Source organism: Anabrus simplex, chromosome 1 (genome assembly GCF_040414725.1).
Source record: "Anabrus simplex isolate iqAnaSimp1 chromosome 1, ASM4041472v1, whole genome shotgun sequence".
NCBI classification, from domain to species: domain Eukaryota; kingdom Metazoa; phylum Arthropoda; class Insecta; order Orthoptera; family Tettigoniidae; genus Anabrus; species Anabrus simplex.
Genome location: NC_090265.1, coordinates 472571866 through 472596191, shown reverse-complemented (window position 1 = coordinate 472596191; position 24326 = coordinate 472571866). Strand labels below are relative to the sequence as shown.

The following is a 24326-nucleotide window of genomic DNA, read 5'->3' as shown; positions in this document are numbered from 1 at the left end:
ATTTTCCTACACATGGTCACAAACTGAACACTTAGAAGTTATTTACACTCTTGAACACTGCCTCAAAAAGGTACAAGTTCTCTCATGATGAATGAAGGTAATATTTATTCTGAATTTAAGACGCATAACATAAATTGTCAAACAATATTGGGAATTACTTACATAACACAAGACAATTATGTCCAAAACATAAAATATTTACACCAATGTCAATTCATGCTATATGATCGCAGAAAGTTTAAGTATTCTAGTAGCAGAGAAATTAGCAAAGTCTTTAAACATGAAGAGTTCTTGTAAGTGTACACTTGCAATAGGCGATCATCGAAAGTTAAGTACCATACTAAGTCTTTTAACACGAAGAGTTTATGCAGAAATTTTTATCTGATCCAACAGCTGAACAGTACAGTACTGCTGTGTATGGTAGACTAGATATTGAATATTATTTGTATTCAGCTTATATAGCTGGAAACCGTAGCCTGTGAGTCATGTCACACTGAAATGAAATGTCGTATGGCTTTTAGTGCCGGGATATCCCAGGACGGGTTTGGCACGCCAGGTGCAGGTCTTTCCATTTGATGCCTGTAGGCGACCTGCGTATTGTGATGAGGATGAAATGATGAAGACAACACACACACCCAGCCCCCTTGCCATTGGAATTAACCAATTAAGGTTAAAATCCCCGACCTGGCCCGGAATCGAACCCGGGACCCTCTGAACCGAAGGCCAGTACGCTGACCGTTCAGCCAACGAGTCGGACGGAGATATCAAATAAAATGCAAGATCACCTGAGCATGGGTGGTATGTAGTCTACCTGCTGTAGCTGTAAGTGGTGCGGCCCATGTCATTAGCTCCGCACTGGCAGAGAAAGAGCCGATGGTATTCTCATGAAATGAGATACTTTGTGAATTTAACACACAATAATTGTTGTGCCGGCATTTCTGGTACAAAACAAACAAACACACACACACACACACATATTCATTAGACACCTTCATAATATTACATTAAAACGTACTATGTGCTTGTATAATAAATACAGTTTTTAGCTGTTCATATTATAGATAGTTTTTATTCTTACCTCTCCCAGGAGGCTCTACACAGGTATTCTTGCAATCTTCTTGAGACTTGAAGCGGTTATTATTACCTCCACAACCGCCATACCAGAAACGTGAACAGCCTCCATATTCTACATCGAAGAACCACTTTACTGTGAACTCTCGACAAGGACCACGCTCTTTCTTCAGAGTACATGCCTCTGTAAAGTAGTCATAAAATACTGAGGTTATATGTAATTTTTTTCTTGGGAAAGATATCAATTATATTTATCAATCTAATAAGAAAATTTGTTGTAGTGTGGGTATATATAGGGTTGCCACCATTTGTCAGATGAAATAAGGGACATGTCTTGAAAATATGGGACATTTTATTTAATTTTTCTTTAATTTTCTTCTTTCTGAATTACTTATTTCTTAAATGTTGTTATTGAGAAATAAAGCAAAACAGGTAATAAGGGCATGTCATTTCTGTCTGAAATATGGGACATCCCTACAGAACTGGTGGCAACCCTGGGTATATACTTTAGACGAAACCTGGACTATGTTGATCACAGAAGCAGTTCATCTTCATCCGACCAACAAAAACAAAAGAAATTTCTCTCTGTTGGAAGAATGAATTTCAACATACACAGAAACTGATGGACATGATAGATATTTTCAACACAGCCCATTGTAATCCTCAGATCATCTCAGATTGCACCAGCAAATGTTAATTGCTGTATATCAGCAGTTGCAATAAATGAGTAATATTCTGCCTCCCTATTAAGATGGTGATCAACAATGATCTTAGTGTTAGAAGTAAAAGAAAATTTTCTGAACTTCACTAAACATCAACCTGACAAAAGTATGCACATTATGGTACAAATTGGTCATGTTTCTCATTATACAGTGCATCAGTATCAAGTGAAAAGCCCCTGTGACCATATGGCATGCAGTGCATCTTCAAGAAATTAATTTTCCTTGAAGATGGGAATTATCTACATAGTTTCCTAAGGCTGGTATTACTCTATCAAAGGAATTTATCAATACCTTTTGAAAAATATATTTTTAAAAACATATGATAGTGTAATGGAGAAATATTTTATTAAATGTCCTTTTATAAACTTTTTTGATAAAAGGTATGAGCATTGTGCTATCTTTTGCAAAACATTTGACTTGTTACATCCAAAATTTCAGATCATAAGTTCAGTTGGAATAGTGCTACAACAAACTGCTCAATTCTGAGTATGAAATGAATGAAACATACAACACAAGACAACAGGAATATAAAAATAGAAATTTAAGACAGCAGATGTTGATTCAATGATGTTGATCCAAGAAATATCACTGTAATATTTGTCACAAATGTAAGGTACCGGTAATCATTGATTTACTCAAATAAAGTCTCAAATCGGAGTTGGTTAAGAAATACCGTTGTTACTAGCGAGAAATATGTATACGTATTTACGGGCTGTAAAAGGGACTCCATTATGTTGCATTCCGCTGCTCGCACCGTCTTTTGTTTCTTTCTTGAGGTCCAGCACTGGCACCGATAAATGGGAGTGCTATGTCTGTGAATTCTCATTATCTTTGTCCATATGTCTTGCATTCCACTGCTCATGCCGTCTTTTGTTTCTTTCCTGAGATCCAGAGCTGGCACCGATGAATGGGAGTGCTATGTCCGTGAATTCTCTTTTTTTCCCCCCATATGTCCAGCGCGGGTATTTTTTGAAAGAAAAATAGCATGATCCCTGGACCAATAAATCATTTAATGAATCAGTTAGGGCACATGAAGTGACAACCCTTCAAATTACAGCGAATGAGAAAAATCAATAAAACGACACCAAAGATCTTCAGTGAGCAAAGACATCACACACGACAGTGTTAGACAGACAAAACGCAGAAGCGCTGTGACGTAGCAGAAACAGTACTTGTATTTAAGGCAGTAAAGTATGTATTTTCTCTAAAATAAAATATTTCGTATTATTTCTTAACCAACCTCCGATTTGAGACTTTATTTGAGTAAATCAATACCATAAATAAAATGAAACAGCAGGATTTCCTCTCATCTACAAGCCTCAATGTATTCAATCTAAAGTCTACCTGGTGTTCTCAGGTTTATTTTCATGTACCATACTTTACGACGACTTCCTTTAAAGACTTTAATATATTTTCATATCTGAGATTGCAAAGAATATTACTCTTCCAAAATGAGTACACAAAACAATGAAGCATTAGCTAAATGAGACAGTTGACATATCAAGGAATCTGTTTACTTACATGGCAGAGCCCTCTTCAGTAATCCTATACAATGAACTCCGTTTCACAAGGGGTGGGCGCTAAATTTTGGTTCAAAATTTTCAGTTAAACCTTCATCAGTAGAAGATAAGAGTAAGAATCAAATAATTAGATACTTCAGTTTTAAGAACTTCTTAACTCTGTGAAAAGTAAACGATATAGGATGCAAGATTTACTTGCTAGACATGCTCAAATACCATAGCTAAAACATTATTTTCCCATTAAACAATGCGTATATTTGACACTTTAAGCCCACTTGGTCATACTAACCTACATAATTAATCATTATCCCTTGCAATTTTCCAATGATACTGTTTTCCTTACTGTAATGTTCCAATGAAAATGAAATGAAATGAAATGGCTTATGGATTTTAGTGCCGGGATGTGTCCGAGGACTTCGGTTCGCCAGGTGCAGGTCTTTTGATTTGACGCCTGTAGGCGACCTGCATGTCGTGATGAGGATGAAATGATGATGAAGAAGACACATACACCCAGTCCGCGTGCCAGGGGAATTAACCAGTTATGGTTCAAATTCCCGACCCTGCCGGGAATCGGACCCGCGATCCCTGTGGCCAAAGGTCACCACGCTAACCATTTAGCCATGAAGATGGACAATGTTGCAATGACAACTGTACTTAAATCCTTAACTTACCATATGGTATGATAGGAGCATCTTTACAACCTTCAAACTTGTCACCTCCTGCTTCAGAAATGCCATCTGGACAGCAACCATATTTTGATGATTCACAGCCACATCCAGTATTATCAGGACCAGAAGCTGGAGTTCTGCCATCCGAGCAACAACCAAATTCAGTGTTCTGACATCCACAACCTAGGAAATAACAAATATTCATTGTTCAAACTGAGTGAAAATACAGTACATTCTAGTTTTTTGTATTCCTTTCATATAACAAATAAAAATATAGAAGTGGGTTATGGTAACTGAAAAATATCTACTGAATGTTAAATTTAATTGGAGATTAGTTTTGGTCACTCATCTAAATGCTTCAACAGCAGAATCATCATTCACTATTTGAATACATGGGTAGTCTACATACAGAAAGGAGGGATCAGATCTTTCAGCCTGAAGTACAAGCTAAGTACTTCTACAAGTAGCAAGGGATTACAAGAATTACATCTAATAAATCTTGATTGTAATAAGCAATAAAGAAAGGAAAGAGACAAGGTGAAAAAATAATTGCAGCAACCATTAGATAGTTAATGATATGACAAATTTTTTAAAATAATCCTTATAGTAATTGTACCGGGAGGTACACCTCTACGCCGCACATTTAAATGTTGCGCCTAATAGAACTCCTCAACTGGAGAAACACTGAACTTGGAACTAGACCTATTTAAACTTTTACTCAGAAGATGTCACTACCTTAATTTTGTGATGGTGAAGTTTCCAGTACTGTGTGTATTTAAACTTGTTTTTGTTTTCAATTCATCAAGAAGTTTGGACATTCTCTCATAGAGGTCACTACAAAAAACTATGATCATGCACCTTGGTGCGAAGTGAAGGAACTTTATTTGAAGAAATTTTGTATTCATAAGTTTGTTCTTTACTAAATTATGTTCATTCATTTTACAGTTGGCAATATTGATCTTTTCTTTCCGCCAGTTTTGAATTCAGCCAATCCCTAATTTCTGTAATTAATTTTCAGCCTATCACAGGCTTCTACTTCGATTTTGTGTGTAACTTTTTCATCTACCAATAAAATTGAGAGGGTGTGGCTTTATTATTCATGAAAGGTCTCGAACTTTCCCCGAGGGTTTATAAACTGCGGATTTTCACGTCTCTTGGCCACTTGATCAACATCTAACTAAGTGTGTGTATGTGAAGCAGGAGGCGGGAGGTGCCTCTTTCATCAGGCTGCTGTTCTTCAGCAAGGTAATGGCCGTTTAACATCTTTAATTCTTGCTAGCTCTGCAGTTTAACCTGAGGGAAGGGTCCGAAACTTTAATATGTAACCAACTTCTCTAAAATGTAAGTTCTGCCGGCTAATGTGAAAATCTCATAAAATCTGTAACTGTAATTAGGAGATAGAGAGTGATGCACCCTCTCGAGCTCCCCTTCATTTTGGTTTGAGGTGACTACGTTTTATAACTAATTTTCTCCCTTCCGTAATGTTTTAAATTTCCTCCTTATACGAGTCACCTCCATAGTTTGGGAATAGCCCGTTTCATCGGCCTAGTGCCTGTTAGGTTTTAAGAAGTGACATAGAGGAGCGCAAGTATTCCCCTCCTTTCATTTTGTGCTCGGGCCATTTATTTAACTGTTATTTCTTTTACACGAAGGCCCTGTAGGTTGGGTACGAGATACCACTGTTTCATTTTTGTAAGTTGTGCCTTGATGGCAATTAATTTTAAGGTCTGATATTGCCTTGAAAAGGCTTGAAAAACTGAGAGCGTGTCAGCTCTGTTCAAGTGTGGTAACTGTGCCTCTGGGAGGCTTGATATTTGGAGTCGGGAGCAAGTGCTCCAGGGACTAGGGGTTTTCTGCCCTTGTGTAAAATAGTAATCTGTTGTAAGATCGAGCTGAGAGCTCAGGAAATGTAATGCGAGGGGCTGGAAGCCTGGATTACTAAACTGTCACTAAATTTTGGATGTACTTGCCTTGTATAAATTTTGTCATGGTACCTGGAATGTTATTGTTATTTTAACCAGTGAAAAGTTGTTAAATTTTGGTTGTTATTGATTGTTGAAACTCAGAAAATATAACCTTTGTTAAAGTTTTAAATTAACTTTGGTTTGGTAGTTAGACCCATTCACCCCAGCACCTACTTTCACCTCTGCTGATCCACCAACCACGGTAACAGTAATTTAAAAAAGAGTAAAATGAAATAACAGTCTTTGAACAAGGTATGGAATCTTGATGTAAGTCCCAGAGAAAATTTAAAACTGTACAGAATCCACTAATATTGGACATTAGCAATTATAGTTTCTGTAAACTGAAAATAAATAAGGTGAAAAATCACCCGTACCTTGGCAGCTTAATTTCATCTGGTGGAAGGAGCAAAAGGGAAATAAAGCAGAATAGCACAAGCCAAGGAAACCCTTCTATAAGAAAAGATCATTGCTGTCATCTAAACCAACTAGCACAGATGTTCACAAGAAATACATTAAAACATTTGCATGGAGTGTTGGACTATATGTGTCAGAAGGCTGAAAGCTATTAAAATGGGACCTTAAAAATCATTATGTAAAATAGGGGACTTCTCAAGTTGTTATTTATAAAACGAACCATGTATATCCTTCTGAACATTTTACCGTGAATATACAGTGCATGTAGTTTTCAAGTCCCCTCTTTTTTCCTCCCCACAGCTGACTCAAATATTGTTGCCTGTCTTCCAGCCTGCCATCTGACAACCAGCAATGTATAAGGTTGCACAAGATATGTAATCTCTTCAGAATTAAGATCCAAGTCAAGATTCTTTATTACAATTTTTTTTAAATAAGTGTATTGACTGACATAAGCAAGAAGATGTGGTTTTAGGTTTCATTGACTTTTATGTTTTTAATCATTGTGTACTAGACAAGATAGCTCACATAAGCTTAAGCATCAGAAATATTCCTTAAAACCTGTGTTTATTTTAATACCAATTTAAATCTTAGTCATTAGTGTAGCGGCTGATTATGTCTAAATATTGGACAAAACATGTACCGCAAATAGAAGGTTATTGAGATAATAATCAATAGATAATTTTGTGTATTGAACAGGTAGACCCTCAAGTGTACTGGCTTCTAGAATGTGCTTTAGCCGATTAATCAAACATTAAAATTGTAGTGTGGTGAAGGAAAACTAACTGTTCTGCGTGGCACAAAACCTGTGTATTGTATCATTATTTGCTGTTTGGTGTGCTAGCCTCAGCAATTGTATGATTGACAGATCATGAAAGTCCGCTGATATTCATATCTTTCTTTCAGAAAGGTAAAAGCAATAATACCTACTTAATTGCTTTGTTCTAAAACGAGGGTTATGACCATTGCTTTTATAAACTATTGGACAGGCTATTGCAGCATATTTGCAGACCTGCAACGGTGGAAAATATTCAGTCCAGCTTCCACATCTCGCAAGCATAGCGAAAAAGTTGCTTTGCATTCCAATCGCTTCAGTTCCCTGTGAGAGTGTGTTCAGTGATGCTGGAAATATAGTTACTAAGAGGAGGGCAGCCCATAGTTCTGAACATGTCAACATACTGACATGTCTGAAGTCCTGGAGCATAGAGGTGCGACTGTAATTAACTGCCAATTTCACAGTTTCAAACTTTTGTATCGTTAAATCATCAATATTGAAATAATATTCACTTAACTGAATTTTTTCATTACTTGCATGCCACCAATACAATTAAAACCTTAAATATAAAAAAATGTCCTTTTTATTATAAAAATATATTATGCCAGGTGTTTTTCTCAAATTTCTACTGTGTGAACTCAATTAAATTTCAATTAGTCTAATGAATTTATTTGGTTAACCATTTTTCATTTTTAATTGATCACCTTTCAAAACTGAAGCCATATGTGACCTTTCTTTGTAACAATCTAAGAACACTACTCTAATAGGGAATTTGTCAGGAATTGGGCAATTATGATTTGGCTGATTCCAGATTTATGTCCAATCACCTGCAATGGCTTTGATGAAGATACAGGCTGTTCTTGTAACAAATTCAACTCATGATTACTAGAATGAACTGTTGTTTCAATTTTATAAAATTTCAACAAGAGTTGTTACCTTTTTTGTATATGAGCCTGTCAAAGAGTCTCCTTCATTTACAGTACACTTAGACCTTAATTTAAAAATATCATTGGCTTATGCATGTAATATTGTTTCTGGGTATGCTGCTTGTTCAGTTAGCTGGAAAAGGGTAATAATAATAATCGTATGGCCTCAGCTACCGTTTGCAGACATTTCGATTTGACGCCATCTGGCTGTCTGCTCGTCAATTTCGACGTTCCGGTTTACTCTGTCTGCCATCTAGCGGACCTAGAGTAAACCGGATCTCTCTTGGGCGTCTATGGCTGAGATTTAATTAATATTGTCGGGTAAATACCAAATGTATCACCAGAGTTCTTTTACATGCCGACATCGTACGACATGGAGTGTCGAATGGACTTTTTTCCGCCCTTCAAAAATCCGACTACCTCTGCCGGGTTTGAACCCGCTATCTTGGAATCCGGAGGCCGACACTCTACCAAGGGTGATTCATTGGTTAAAGGTCTGAGGATATTTAAAATAAACTAGAACATCTCATGCAAGACCTTCTGTTGTTTTCAAAATTAGTTGAATGTGCAGTTTTGTATATTGTTTTACAGACAAAACACCTCCATAGTTTGTTTTGGTTAATCTAACATTTTTTCTTGCAGCAAAAAATTATAATGGATTATTACTACTGAGGACAACTAGTAGTCAAATGACCTTTTGTAATTTTCCTTGTGTGGAGCTACTTCTTGAAAATAAAAATGATTACCTGGTCCCCTGAACTGAGCAAATAATCCAAGTTTTCTTACATGTCAATTAACAGTTGAGAAGAAATTCACTCAGATAATAACCAAGTAGTCCATTGGAACTACTGAATAGAGTATTCCAGATTCACTTTCCAACCTTATGTAAATTTCCTAGTCTTACCAAGAATGTGAGAGTTGTTTCTACTACGATATAGTTCAAGTCAGTTTGATATTATCAATGACAAGGGAGCACCAATCAAAAAAACAATACAAATCTTCCTGTGACCAATGTCCATCTGCACTTTCTTGTATGAATTTAGTCTGCTCATATATAGATTGTATTGAATCTTCCCTGAAAGTTAACTGCATGAATCTATTGTGTCATGGATGCTTTGGATAAACTGGTTCAAAATTGAAGTTTAAACTCATAGAATTAATAAACTCAAGAATATAATTTAACTTAAAAGTTTTGATTTACAGTTTATAGGTTGATTATTCAGCTCAAAGGCTCATTTGATCCTCAACAGCTCTGCCATCAGCTGTCGTAGATGGCATAGGCATCACTAAAGCACAGTACTAGGGAAATGAGGAATGTGGTAGTTTCCCGTTCCTTTCCTAACTGAGCCAGTTATTATTCCGTATCAGTCTGGCAAGCCTACTGAAATGCATGCACCAACTAACCCTATAAGCAACATGCTCATACCATTCATAACAGGACTGGCTGCATAAGGAATGGTGTTACTAGCATCGCTCATACCTCAGTCATTTGTTGACGTCTAGGATGACACAGACAGGTCAATGAAAGTAACAAATTTGATTTAGCCCATACCAGAAAACAAAGCACACTGTAAACACTAGTTCTTGCCATCAAAGGCACATTTACAGTTCAATGTCATAAAATGACTAAATTTCTTTAACTGTTTTTCCTCATTATAAGCCCGATTGACTTTTCAGATATCTTTTAGATATATTAGCTGAAATAATTATGCAAAAGAAGAAGAAAATCATATCATCTTGTAAAATGCGTATTATTAAAGGAATTGTGTTTTAGAGGTTTTGGAACTCAAATTTTATGCTCCATCAAGTCAGCTATTTCATATGGAACAACTCAACTAAATAAATGTCATGTGTTACTAGCACCTTGAGCCCGAGGCCCTCTTGCAATAGTGACTCCATCAGGACAGCAGCCAAACTGATGAGTGTAGCAAGGGCATCCTTCAAAATCAGGTCCAGCAGCTGGTGTGTATTTGTTCGGGCAGCAACCATGTGTAGTATACTGACATCCACAACCATCAGCATTGGGTCCTCGAGCTGCTGTTGTATTGTCAGGACAACAACCATAACGAGTGTACTGACAACCACATCCTGTAATGCAAGTAAAATTGTTTTTTTTTAAAAGACTCTGCTTTTCAGAGATAAAGAAATAATGTAACATGCTCTCATTAGTTTCAAATGCTAAATATGGTTAGGGCTTGAAAACTAATCAACTTAGTTAGGGGTGCTGGGTATACAGTGAGACAAGATATACTAATAGTGCCAAGAGACCAGCATTCAATTTTTTCATAGTCAGCCAAGAAGAGAACACAACTGATAATGAAAGACCAAACATCACTTCTTACCTCCAACATAGCTAACTACTGGCTTTCATCAACTTCCTGCCATCTAACATCATAATAAACACTTTCCAAAACTAAATCCCACAGTGCTACAGCCCTGATGGGCCTTGGCCTACCAAGAAACCACTGCTCATTCCAAAGGCCTGCCAATTACAAGGCGATGCATGGCTTGTTCCTTTACTGAATGCTTTCACCTATTATTTTTGGCTTTAGAGACCGGGGCCACCATCTCGCCATCAGATAGCTCTTCAATTGTTTTCACATAGGCTGACTGGATCCCAAACCAGCCCTCAGATCCAGGTAAGAGGTGGGCTTGCTACCTCTAGATCACAGAGTTGGCAATAAACACTTTCACTTATTTCAAAATAATAACGTTATTTGAATAAGTGATCAAATTAAACAATAGTAAAGAAAATATTCTTTAGGTAGAAACATAAGAAATAAAGGTCATTGTGTAAATAGTGTCCAGTAAATCAAAAAGTCTTCAACTATTCTTACTTTTATAAGTTTGACTCATCATATGATCAACTAAAATAATTATGCAAAAGCAAAAGAAAATTGTATGTTCACTTTGTAAAATGCTTATTTTGAAAGAGTTGTCTTTTAGAGGTGGTGAAGTACAAATTTTATGTTCCAGCAAGTCAATAAACCCACATACATCAACCCTGTTGTGGTTGATAATTAACAACAATACCACAAACTAGCAGCCATATATTTTCACACACTCAATAAACGTACAGAGATTATTAATCTATATAGTGGAGGAGGGTTGTGGCAGTGCGAGGCAGGGTTGTAACACATTTGAGGGTCTGTACAGAGGAGGAGGGTCATTGTGTTGGGAAGCAGGGTTACTTTATATTGAGTCCTTCACAAACCCAACAAAATAAATAAATAAATAAAACTAATGTCAGAATGATGTCATATACCCGGTGTTTCAGGAGGAATAGTAAACATGTTGGGAGACAGCAGAATGGACTAGTTCAAGTAAAAAGGTCATATAAACACATGTCTGATCTCAATGTGTGTGGAATTATAACTGTTTGTATGGTAGGCATAAGAAGAACCTTACAAAAATTATTAAAGATACAAGTTCATCAGGGGCTGAGAAGGGATGGATATTAAAGAGCTGGGATTGACGAGGAGAGAGCCTATCTATTTAAAGGCAGCAGTGTATGACGTTGTGGAGATTGTCTTTCATGTTTCCATGTTTGTCCTTGTATCTTCGCTCTGTTGTTCTGTCTTCCCACACTGACCTACCATTATGTTCAACCTATTATGTGTTCCCTCTTATGTTCTTACTTCCTTCATTTGTTTTTTTTTTTTTTTGCTAGTTGTTCTACGTCGCACCTAGGTCTTATGGCGACGATGGGACAGGAAAGGGCTAGGAGTGCTAGGAGTGGGAAGGAAGCAGCCGTGGCCTTAATTAAGGTACAGCCCCAGCATTTGCCTGGTGTGAAAATGGGAAATCACGGAAAACCATTTTCAGGGCTGCCGACAGTGGGGTTCGAACCTACTATCTCCCGAATACTGGATACTGGCCGCGCTTAAGCGACTGCAGCTATCGAGCTCGGTGTTCCTACTTCTTTCTATATGACATTTAACCAATGTCACTGAATGTCTGAAATAAAACCAAAGTTGTATCTGTACTAACATAAAATGACTAAAATGAAGGTTGCACAAAAAAAGATGTAGAAATTTTATGGAAATATGGCATGAATGGACGATTTGAAATTGATGAAGAAAATCTTCCTCATCATCAATGGAACCTGACAAACCAAAGTATGCTGGCTAGTAGGCCCCCAAAAGGAATTCACAGAAATCAATATTGACTCGCTGGCCACCACATGGACTATATACAGATAGAAAATCAACTTTCAAAAGTCCACACCCAGAAACCGATGGCAAGAAATTTGAAACTCAAAAATGCACAGACAAGAAAGAAGACAGACTTGTAGTGATAGGATGAGGAAGTTTTGGGAAGATAAGAAGATCAAAAAGACCAATGCTAACTAAGGATCACACAGAAATTAATAATGACCCACTGGCCACTACATGGACTGCTTAGAAGGCCAAACTACTACTAGTAGTACTAAGCAGGACAATATTTAACATTTCACTGAATATTTAAATAAAAACTGTACTTATTCATTAATCACACAAGATGAATATACAAAAAAATTAGGATAAAGCTGCTCCTTAGAAACTCCCACATACCCATTTTTTCCTTACCTGTTTGTTACCTACGATTGTAGTAAAGGTTTAAAAATAATATTTTATCATAGTGTATTTACTTGGATGTTAGAGTAAATATCTAGCCATCAAGAGAATGTGAAGGAACTTTTTATGTCAATAATTCAGGATTTGTATGTAAGGCATGTGTCTTGGCCACATATTCGGCGATTTGTTCAAATAGTACAGCCCACTTCCGATGAATGAAGCACATTCCATTTTCTCAAGAAGTATTTGTCGAATTTTGAAAATGATTACAACAATATTTAATGTTCTCTTTTTTTTTTTTTAAATACAAGTTTTCTTATGTCACATTGACACAGATAGGTCTTATGGTGGTGATGGGATAGGAAAGAGCTAGGAGTGAAACCACAGAAAACAATCTTCAAGACTTCCGACAGCAGGGTTCTAAGCCACTATCTCCCGAACGCAAGTTCACAGCTGTGCACCTCTAACTGCACGGCCAACTCGCTCAGTCATTGACATTTCATTGTGTTTATCCTATTAGGAGTTTTGTTTCATGTTTCTTTTTATATATAAAAAAGTATAGTCAGAATTTCAAAATTGATAACTACATATAAATACTACTATCCAATAAATATTATAGCATAATTAAATATAATTTAAAATACCTTCGAGATTAGGTCCTTGAGCAGTTAAGATATTGTCTGGGCAGCAGCCAAATTCTGTATTAAGACAACAGCCTTCTCCATGAGGACCATGAGATGGTGTAATCATGTCACTACAGCAACCGTATGTACTATCTTCACAAGGCATTCTGGGACACCCTTCTCTATCTGGTCCGAGAGCTGAAAGAAACTCGTGGAAGGTGTTCTTCATTATTAACTTATACCACATTGTATATAAATTACAATTTTCAATTTTTGATCTTGATAAGACCATTAATTTTCTTCATCATGTGAAACATGAAGATTTGTTTACATAGATAGTGGTATTTTAAAAGGTGAAAATGGATTTGAATGAAAGTGTTTGGTATAATAAAAATAATTAAACACAACACAACTGTAATACTCTTCACAGATGGATGGTATAAAGGACCTGACAAACACTAACATTCAAAATATATTTACGAAAGAAGATTGGCATTACAATACACCTTTTTATCCACTGACAATTTCTTTAAAAACAATGTATTGGCTGAAAAACTAGATTCCATTGCATATAAGATAGCCCTGAATTTCTATGGTGTTTTTCATGATGTTGGATGTTTGGTTTTGCATTGAAATGAAATGATAGTGGAGAGTGTTGCTGGAATGAAAGATGACAGAGAAAACTAGAGTACCCAGAGAAAAACCTGTCCCGTCTCCGCTTTGTCCAGCACAAATCTCACATGGAGTGACCGGGATTTTAACCACGGAACCTAGCGGTGAGAGGCCGACGCACTGCCGTCTGAGCCATGGAGGGTACTTGACCAAGTCTAATATAGAAATCAAATAGCCTAAGTGTACCACTAGCAACCTCAGCTTGCATAAAATATCTTGACGCAGATAGTTTTCAACACTGCACCTCAACAAAGAAATGGGACTGAAATGAGCCCAGCATTACTAATTTGTTACACACCTCAGTGTTATGAGATGAACCAGCTGTTTCCTTACGAGATACCCCACTACAAACAGCCTTAAAGGGAGGGTGTTCTAATTCATGCAGGAGCAATCAGGTGTGACGTTTCACCTTGTAACATGCAAGTTTAAGAAGTGCGTCTGCTCCTGAAGAGTGTGACTTGTTGGTTACTCCCTCAGAGGAGAGATCACCTTAAGGAAGTAAACAATTTTCTGAAATGTTCTTAGACTGCCTGCAACAAATCAGTCTATGTTAGTCTTGGTTGCCATTTCACTGCTGAAGATTCTGTCTGATGATCATAAGCCTTCCATTTGCAAAGTTGAATGAAGACTGTGAATAGAGTCAAATGTTCTCTTTAGACTAGTCTGACTAAATTGCCACTTCTCGACTCTCCATGGGTATCTGTCAATGGAGGGCAGGTGCAAGTTTAGTAGTGTTCTGACCGCTAAATGGACTGCATGCTAGTTGGCAGCTTGAGAACACCAGTCTATATCCAACTACTGTACTGAGAATTGGCAACAAGAAGCTGAGTTTCTATTGGGTTGAAATGCAATACATGTCCAGTTCAAACTCATAGCACAATAATGCATCTGGCTATAAGAAAACCCCTATTGTTAGTGAACGCTGATGTCCATTACATGGAGATGATAAAAGTACACAATTAATGAGGATGCCCATATTTATGGCGGAAAGTATTCCACCAATATAATCTGTTTCCCTTCAAAGAGTTGTAGTAAAGTCAATGTGATTAAAGGTGTTCTTTATATACCTTGTAAGATTAATAAAACAGTATTTTTCCATTTCCACTGTAGTAAGTACACTCTTATTACATTGTTTCTAGGGAAGACAATCTTTTACCATAATATTTTTGGTTGCTGTTGATGATGGGCAGTAACTTATCTCCCTGTAGAAGTACATTGAAAAAACATTTTTGCATGTTTCATAGCAATAAACAAAAGAATATTACAACTCAACATATTCCCTGACAATAACTAATGAGAATTCAAGATATTTTTTGAAATCTAACTTTCATTACATAGAAGTGGAAGTGGATAAAATATTATATGCTATTCATGACATAAGTAGAACTGACCAGTCTTGAACTCTATTGCCAGCACGCACTAACACTTGGGCACAAAATCATCCTTGATTGGCATGTACTTTTTACCTCCCTTACGGTATAAATAACTATTCATATATAAATGATGTGATTTTTGTTACATTATATAGCATGTTAACATTTTCAGATAAGAGAATCAAGTGATTGTCTGAGTATTAAATAATTACCTGGTGTGATTCCATCGGGACAACAGTGGAAGTATGATAAAGTACAGTCCTCTTTGTTGATAACTCCACATCCCTCAAAATGAGGTCCTTGTGCTGCTGAGATCCCATCTGGACAACAGCCATGAAGAGAATCTCCACAGTATTCATATCCTTCAGTAGTTGAACTCACAAATCCATATCCTGAACCTAGATTAAGACATTAGGAATACCCGTAAAACACAAAATTCAAATAATAACTTATTATTTGTGGATGGGCATGCTTTGGTAAATACAGCATGCATCCAGATTTTAAATTAGGTACAGTAGAACCTCGATAATTCAGAATCGGATAATTCAAAATTCCGCCTAATTCGAAGGAGGTCTCGTTCCCGGAAACATGAGATACAGTTTTGCACGTTATTTAAATTGTTTAATTTGAAATACAGATAATTCGTAATTCGAAGTACAATGTCGGCCCCATTACCGAAATTTAGACTTTTAATTTGAAACTGCCTTTATATTTTAAACCAGTAGTATGTTACAGAGTAATTTCAACTCGAAATTTATCCGCGTCATAATAGAACGTGTGTTCCGGAACGTGGAGTGGTACCGTAGCTTTCCGCATTTACACTCATTTCGGTGGATCTACAGTGCGCTTCATGATTACTAAGTTGAATGAAATCGGAATTCTTTTGTATTCAAACTTTTAAGGAACGCCGTAATATCACGCAATGGGCAGTGTGCGGGAAAACAGAATCTGGGAACACTGGCGATGCTGACAATTGACGAAAATAATAATAATAAAAATTTAAAAAAACGTGGCTCATATAATAAATTCGTAGGCACCGAACAATATTGTCATTGCCGATGAATCTGCATTACTTTATTTTAATGCGAGCCCAAACGATCATATGGTTTTGAAGGAGGAAGTGCCAGCCGGGGAATCGTACAAGTGTGAGGGATGGGGGTCATTGTAGTGCATTGCAATGCACATGGAAGCGAGCAACTTTATCCCCTCATCATAGGAAAGATCGATAAGCCACAATGTTATGGGCGTCGGGAACTTTCCATGCCAGTACAAAGCATCTAAAAATGCAAACAGTACAGAAATCCAAAAAATAATGCATTTGCACAGGACAACCAGCATAATTTATCCCCGTCTTTGAATTGTGTGATATTTTTCTTTTGTTGCGTGAGGTTATGTTTGTAAGTTATTTACCCAAGTGCATTATTTCAACATTGTAAATGCACTTGTTGGATACATGTTGGAAATAGTTTTTCCATGGTATTTGAAAGGTTTAAACCGTGAATCGAGGTGATTGCATGTATTAATGAGTCTTAAAATACTTTGTGATGCGGAAAGTGTTTACATTTCTGAAGTAGGCCCAAATACAGTAGAGACAATACGCGACACTGAGTGAGATATCGAGGGACAGCTATTGGAGCTCACTCTAGCGGATAGACCTGAACGGTACTGATTCTGTCATATGAGCACGTGTATTTCTGTGTGAAGTTTTTGGTGTTATTTATGCGTTTTCAGTGAGTTGACATAATTAAATAGTACCGTGTGTCATTCCTTGATATCTCCTATCAACATGAGGGGAAAGGTATGTGCTGTGTTTGGCTGCAGTAATTACGAAATAGAGAAAAATGCGCGGTCGTTCTTCAGGTTCCCTCATGACAAGAACATGTAAGTAATATTGTGTTTGCATATATATTCTTCCAGTGACAGAGATTTATATAGTACTTCATAATCTTCTGGCCTGCTCGACCCATGTTTTAACGGGCTTAAAATATAATACGCATATTTTATTGTAAAGTGCAGCAGTTAACCTTCAATACCGATGTGTTGTTGTAGGTGTGATCTGTGGGTTTTGAAATGTCACAGAAGCGATTTGGATAAAGTGTATAAGAAAGAAGGGATGTTACACTTGTATAAGAATTATAAGATCTGTTCAGATCATTTCCAGGCCAGCGACTTTAAAAATCCTCGACAATACAGCCAAGGGTATGTTACATTTTTACTCTAATTGTACGTAAATATTACTCAAAGCATCACTATCGACAACATTTTCAAACTTTTCTTTCTTTTATGCCTCTTCTCAGATTAAAGCCGGGATTTTATAGATTTTCTTTCTGTTAGTAGGCTTCATGTTAAGAGGAAAATTGTCCAGCTATTAAATGTTAATTCATTGCATTATATGTGTAAGGAATGTGCCGATATTTTTATTGACAAATGTCTTAATGTGATGATACAATGTTTTTAAATGAGGAAAAAAGACAAATCCAACCGTAAGATTTCAGGCAGGTATGCTAAAGCTAAAAAAGTAATGCATAAATGAAAGATCAAGCCATTTCATAGCAGTCCATTTCACACCTTGTTTATATGTCTAATTTCAGTCTTTGAATAATAACCTTTTAAATAATTCTTCATTCATTTATCCAGAATTGCTTTAACAACTTCGAAGTTAATATCTCAATACCACTTTCTTTCTAGACGTAATTTATTTATCCATTTCCGTATATACATTTCCACTGATATTTGAATTTAGCGCAATTTGTTCAGGTCAAGTCACTAGGAGCGCCACCATCGAATTGTCTCCCATTTTAGCAAGGCGAAATCCGTGAGTGTCGTGTATTGTCTCTACTGTATTTGGTAGGCCTACAAGAGAAGTGCCATGGCGGGAAATCATACAAGGATAGTCATTGGAAAGTTCGATTTTAAGGACATCGGGCACTTTCTGTGTAAATACAAGGCATCTAAAATGCTTACAGTATAGTAATTCAATGAATGAAGTACTTGCACATGGGAGTCAGCATAGATTTCTCGTCTTTGAATCGTGCTTTTTCTTCTTTCTTTCGTTGCGTGAGGTTATGTTTGCCAGCGAGATATCCAAGTGCATTATTTGAATACTGTAAATGCACCTTCTTGCATACATTTTGGAAATAGTCTTTTTTCTTGGCATTTGAAAGCTATAAACTGTGAATCAAGGTTAACTGCATGCAGTAACGGGCCTTAGAATATTTTGTAACGCAGCGAGGGTTGGTACTTCTGAATTGCGAATTGGTGGTTAATTCGAAATCACGTAATTCGAAGTCCGATTTTTGAGTCCCAACGACTTCGAATTAACGAGGTTTTACTGTATGTATTGGAGATATCTCTTATTGAATTTCATTTGCCACTGTATTTGCAATAAAGGTTTTGATGATGATGCTTGTTGTTTAAAGGGGCCTAACATCTAAGGTCATTGGCCCCATAAAGGTTTTCAGTGATGCTAAGAAGACAGAGTCAGCACTAGTAAGGTAGAGGCCGTGGTCTTAAATAAGGTACACTCCCAATATTTGCCTGACATGAAAATAGGAAACCAGATGCTGAATGTCTTCTATGAAGCTGACTTTAGTCTCTACTGGCTGAGACTTGGTGTCTGTGACAACAAGAAGCCAACCTCAACGGTAAACACTGGTATGCACTAGCCATGCGTCTTGGTGGGTGTGCTATTTACCAACTGATAAGCCCAACTTAGCACACTGGCAACCAGGAATGAGTTAGCTGGAAAATTTATAATGTCCAATAATGGATATTATAAATTTACTTATTCGGGACAAATATTTCAGATTCCCTATGGGAATCAACATCTATATCATCTGATGGCCAGGCAGGCATCAATTTTTGGAAATGAGACCAAGTCTCTCATAGTGCATTGGCACTGCCAGTGGCTCCACATAGCGTACGCAGTGACCTCTACGGCTTTGGTAGATGCAGAGTGGGTTTCGGCCCTTGGGTTCATCCCTTAAGATGCCACTGCTTGCCCATGGTCCAACAGCTCTGTACTCTGACCGGCCAACCGAGCAGAGGAAAGTTGGCCACAGCTCTACCGTGGCTCTATGCCTCTGCATTTGGGAGATGCCTGGGGCACAGTGCTGGACTTCATGCCTGGCCCCACCCGTCAGCTGTCCTGAGAATGGCTTTCCGTGGTTTTCCATTCTCCTGCACTAAGGCGAATGCCAGGACAGTTCGTGGTATAGGCCACGGTCGCCTACCCTCTCACCTTCTCCGCACATCTCCTTCACCGTAACAAATCTCCTGGCCTGAGAGACGGCGGCACCGTCTAAGAGGCCTGCCTCCCCCTTCAGGGGAGGAATGAAAACTTTTAGTAGTAGCCTCTACGGTAATGCACTAGCCATGCATCTTGGTGGGTGTGCTATTTACCAACTGATGAGCCCAACTTAGCACACTGGGGCAAAACGCTGGCAACCAGGAATGAGTTAGCTGGAAAATTTATAATGTCCAATAACGGGCCACTTATATTGGTACCGGTATTATAAATTTACTCATTCAGGACAAATATTTCAGATTCCCTATGGGAATCAACATCTATACCATCCCACTAACTACTTTTACCATTTTTGGAGACGCTGAGGTGCCGGAATTTAGTCCCGCAGGAGCTTGTTTACATGCCAGTAAATTTACCGACATGAGGCTGACGTATTTGAGCACCTTCAAATACCACTGGACTTAGCCAGGATCGAACCTGCCAAGTGGAGGTCGGAAGGCCAATACCTCAACCATCTGAGCCACTCAACTTGGCTGTATGATCTGGGCCACTTCAAGAACCTTCATTCAAATAGCCTCATATGAAATTAGAAAAACCTCCTTAAATTTTTTTTCTGAATGTGTGCTTTCTCTCTTTTTTTTTTTTTTTTTTGTCCAGTTGATATCCTCTAGGTAAGGTATCAAATAAGACTTCATTATGATTAGGCAGAGATTCAGAAACCAGGCGTTGGACTGAAAGACTTTCCCAGGAGCAGATATGGACTCTTGACCACAACTTGTTGGTCATGAAATGTATATGAAGTTGAAGAAATTTAAGAAAGGAATGCAAAGAGATGAGATGTAGACAATTTTAAAGAATGGAGTGTGAGGGATTCTTTCAAGGAACATGTTGCAGAAGGACTAAATTAAAAGGCTGAAGGAAACACAGTAGAGGAAGAATGGACAGTTGTGAAAAATGATATCAGTAAGCCAGCTGAAGAAAGGTTAGGAAGAAAGGAAAGATAACTCAGAATCAAAGGATGACTTAGGAGATACTAGACCTGATTGGTGAACAATGAAAGGACAAGAATGCAAAAAAATTAGGAGGCAGAAAAGAACACAGGCGATTAAGGAATGAAGTAGACAGAAAGTGCAGGACAACTAAGGAAGAATGGCTGAAAAAGAAGTCCAAGGATGATAAAGGTTATATGGTCCTAGGAAAGGTAGATGCTGCATACAGGAATATCAAGGAAACCCTCGGAGAAAGGAAAACTAGTTGTATGAATATTAAGAGCTCAGATGAGAAACCACTTCTAGGGAAGGAAGACAAGGCAGAAAAATGACAAGAACATATCCAACAGTTGAATCAAGGTAAAGTAGATGATATGGTTCTGGAACAAGAAGAGGCTGGTAATGCTGATGAAATGGAAGACCCAGTTTTGAGGTCGGAATTCAACAGAGCTTTGAGAGACTTAAATAGGAACAAGGCACCTGGAATTGATGACATCTGATTTTAGGAAGAATGTTGTTATACCTGTTCCCAAGAAAGCAGGTGCTGACAAGTGTGAAAACTACCACACCATTAGTTTATTATATTATCCCTGCAAAATTTTAACATGTATTATTTTCAGAAGAATGGAAAGACATGTTGAAACTGAGCTGGGAGAAGATCAACTTGGCTTCAGAAGAAATCTATGAACACATGAAGCAATCCTAACTTTACATCTAATCTTAGAAGATCGAATTAAGAAAGACAAGCCCACATACATGGTTTTCGTAGATCTAGAAAAGGCACTGGATAATGTTAATTGGACCAAACTATTTGAGATTCTGAAGGTGATTGGGATCAGGTACCGAGAAAGAAGAATTATCTACAATCTGTACAAAAATCAGTCTGCAGTGATAACAATTGAGAGCTTTGAAAGAGAAGCAATTATCCAGAAAGGAGTGAGGCAAAGCTGCAGTTTGTCCCCCTTCCTTTTTAATGTTTATATAAAACAGGTGGGAAAGAAAATCAAAGAGAAATTTGGAAAGGGAATCATAGTCCATGAAGAGGAAATCAAAACCCTGAGATTTGCCGGTGATATTGTTATTTTATCGAGTCTGCAGAAGATCTGGAGAAATTGCTGAATGGTATGGACAGACTCTTGGGGAAGGAGTACAAGATGAAAATAAACAAGTCGAAAATAAAAATAATGGAGTGCACTCGAACAAAGTCAGGTGATGCAGGAAATATTAGATTAGGAAATTAAATCTTAAAAGGCAGTAGATGAATGTAGTTACTTGGGTAGTAAATTAACTAACGATCGCAGAAATAAGGAGGACATAAAATATAGACTAGCACAAGCAAGGAAGACCTTTCTTAAGAAAAGAAATTTGCTCACTTCGAACATTGATATGGTAATTAGAGAGGTGTTTTTGTAAACTCGTCAAGCGTGTTGTAGCAAGTGAAACATAGACGATAAGTAGTTCAGAAAGAGAGAAAATAGAGGCTTTTGAAATGTGTTACAGAAGAGTGTTGAAGGTGAGATGGGTAGATTGAATCATGAATGATGAGATACTGACTCGAACTGTTGAGAGGAAATCTATTTGTCTAAATTTGAGAAGGAGAAGAGATAGAATGGTAGGCCACATCTTAAGACACCCAGGACTTGTTCAGTTAGTTTTTTTAAGTAAGTGTAGGCAGTAAGAACGGTAGGGGTAGACCAAGCTATGAATATGACAAGCAGATTAGAAGAGATGGAGGAGCCAGGCTGAGTGGCTCAGACAGTTAAGGCACTGGCCTTCTGACCCCAACTTAGCAAGTTTGATCCTGGCTCAGTATGGCGGTATTTGAAGGTGCTCAAATACATCAGCCTCGCATCGGTAGATTTACTGGCACGTAAAAAACTCCTTTTGTATTAAATTCTAGCACTTCGGTATGTCCAAAAACTGTACAAGTAGTTAGTGGGACGTAACTGCATCAAATCAGTCTATGGACTGATGACTCAAACAACAATAACAAGATGAATACTGAAAAAATATTTGAACCTTCAATATCATCACATCCAGTAAAGTTCTCCCCTGATGCGGCTCTTATTCCATCCGGACAACAGCCGTATACAGTATCATTACAGGATTCACATTCTCCTGAACCTTCACAATCGAAACAGCCTTGGTTCTCAGGTCCTGTTGCAGCAGTCATATTGTCAGGACAGCATCCAAATCTGGAAGAGAAAAAGAGATTGTTCATTCAAATAACAACTTTCTACAACGGAATTAATAAAACCTATAAGTATGTCATAGAGAATTTCCAACGGAGGATAAGCTCAAGAACAAAAGAAATGTCTGCAACATTTTGAGGAGAGGCTATGGAAGAATGAAGCGTGCAAGGATACGCTTTCACCAAGAAGGAATCTCAACCCTCCCTGGGGAAAAAGTGTACAAGTGTCAATAATGTAACAGTGCGTTTTTGCGAATTGTTGATCTCTAAAAAAAACAATTGAGTACCTGGGTGCAACAAGAGTGTTAGTGGAAAAATGGCATATTGAGATAAATGGCTTCAAAGCTTTCAAAGTCTAGGAATCATTTAATAAAACACTAATGCACTGAGAGACAGAATTATTATCAAGAATATGCAAATGTCTAATGTTTTGGCATAACATACAGTCATATGTAATGATACAAATGTGAATTATGATATTTATAGAAACTCAATTAACACTGTTATTGCATAGAATATGTACTGGTCAGCCTTTTTGTTGTATAAATGTTCTATTTCTAATACATTAAGGGTAACAGCACAATCTTTAGTCCTCAGATTCTGATTCAATATCTGACATGTTATTTGGAGCATCATTATTCACACATTCTGTGTTTAGGACACAAGTAAGCCACTCAGCATTTTGTGGTTTCAAAAATTTACATAATGATAATACGTCTGTTTTTTTAGCAAAATTTACTCCTGGTTTTGGCTCATTACTCAAATTAAGGGCTGTAAAATTTAGAAAAGGGGAACTGCAATTGAAAAAAGTAAATGGTTGATATACTGCAGTATATGTATTTGATTCTGATACCACACCCTTTGGAGAGTAGTGTAGATGACAATATTTCTAAATGCTAAATCTGTAACCTTTGGTACATGGTGTCTTAAAAAACATTGGAGCAAGATCCTTTGATCAGTCTTTTATTAGGGAAGCAGCATTAATCACATTGACTGGTTTAGGGGCCACACTACAATCTTCCATCATTTTCACATATTCAGTAGGAACTTCTATATTTTCAACCCTCTTTACCAGCATACCATGTTTTCCAATTCTGAAGCTTCTTAGCAACATTCCGTTTCCAAACTTCCGAATAACATATGAATAGTAACACAGTAAAGGTTTCCACCTATTCAGTACTAATATGTATTTACAATGTTATAAATTACATGGAACTAGTTTTGACCCACCTAGGGGTCATCATCAGCCATATTAAAGCATATATTTTTTGTCGAATCCTAAAACATGTTATTTTTAATTGTAATAATCGTATGGATTTATAATTTATAAAGTGAAGTGTGGTAATGAGATGAGAAATGTTAGTATGGTACAGGTGAGTAGTAAATAATAATATATATACAAACAAGTTTGGAACAAAGTACAAGTGGGGTGCTTAGAGTTGTAAAAATATAACCTCGTGGATGTCAGTAGTCCTCGTACTAAAGAATCAATGTAAAAGAACACATATATACATATATACAAGTATGTACAAAGTCTGGAGAGTAAAGAGTGATACTCTTTTGATGTTGAGTCGGCTTGACACTGATCACTTAAGCGGAGAAATTAGGCATTTGGTGTA

The 24326-nt window shown here is 37.3% G+C and overlaps 1 protein-coding gene across 1 annotated transcript in view; it reads right to left on the bottom strand.

Annotated features, from left to right (window-relative positions):
- The window catches only part of Ppn (Papilin), a 408909-nt gene that overhangs the window by 111205 nt on the left and 273378 nt on the right, over positions 1-24326 (bottom strand). The window contains exons 20-25 of the mRNA XM_068227548.1: positions 22536-22711; positions 15494-15679; positions 13258-13434; positions 9921-10145; positions 3985-4164; positions 1079-1255 (exon numbers count right to left, since the gene is read on the bottom strand). Of these exons, the coding sequence (XP_068083649.1) occupies positions 1079-1255; positions 3985-4164; positions 9921-10145; positions 13258-13434; positions 15494-15679; positions 22536-22711 (1121 nt within the window). The remainder of the gene's footprint in view (positions 1-1078; positions 1256-3984; positions 4165-9920; positions 10146-13257; positions 13435-15493; positions 15680-22535; positions 22712-24326) is intronic.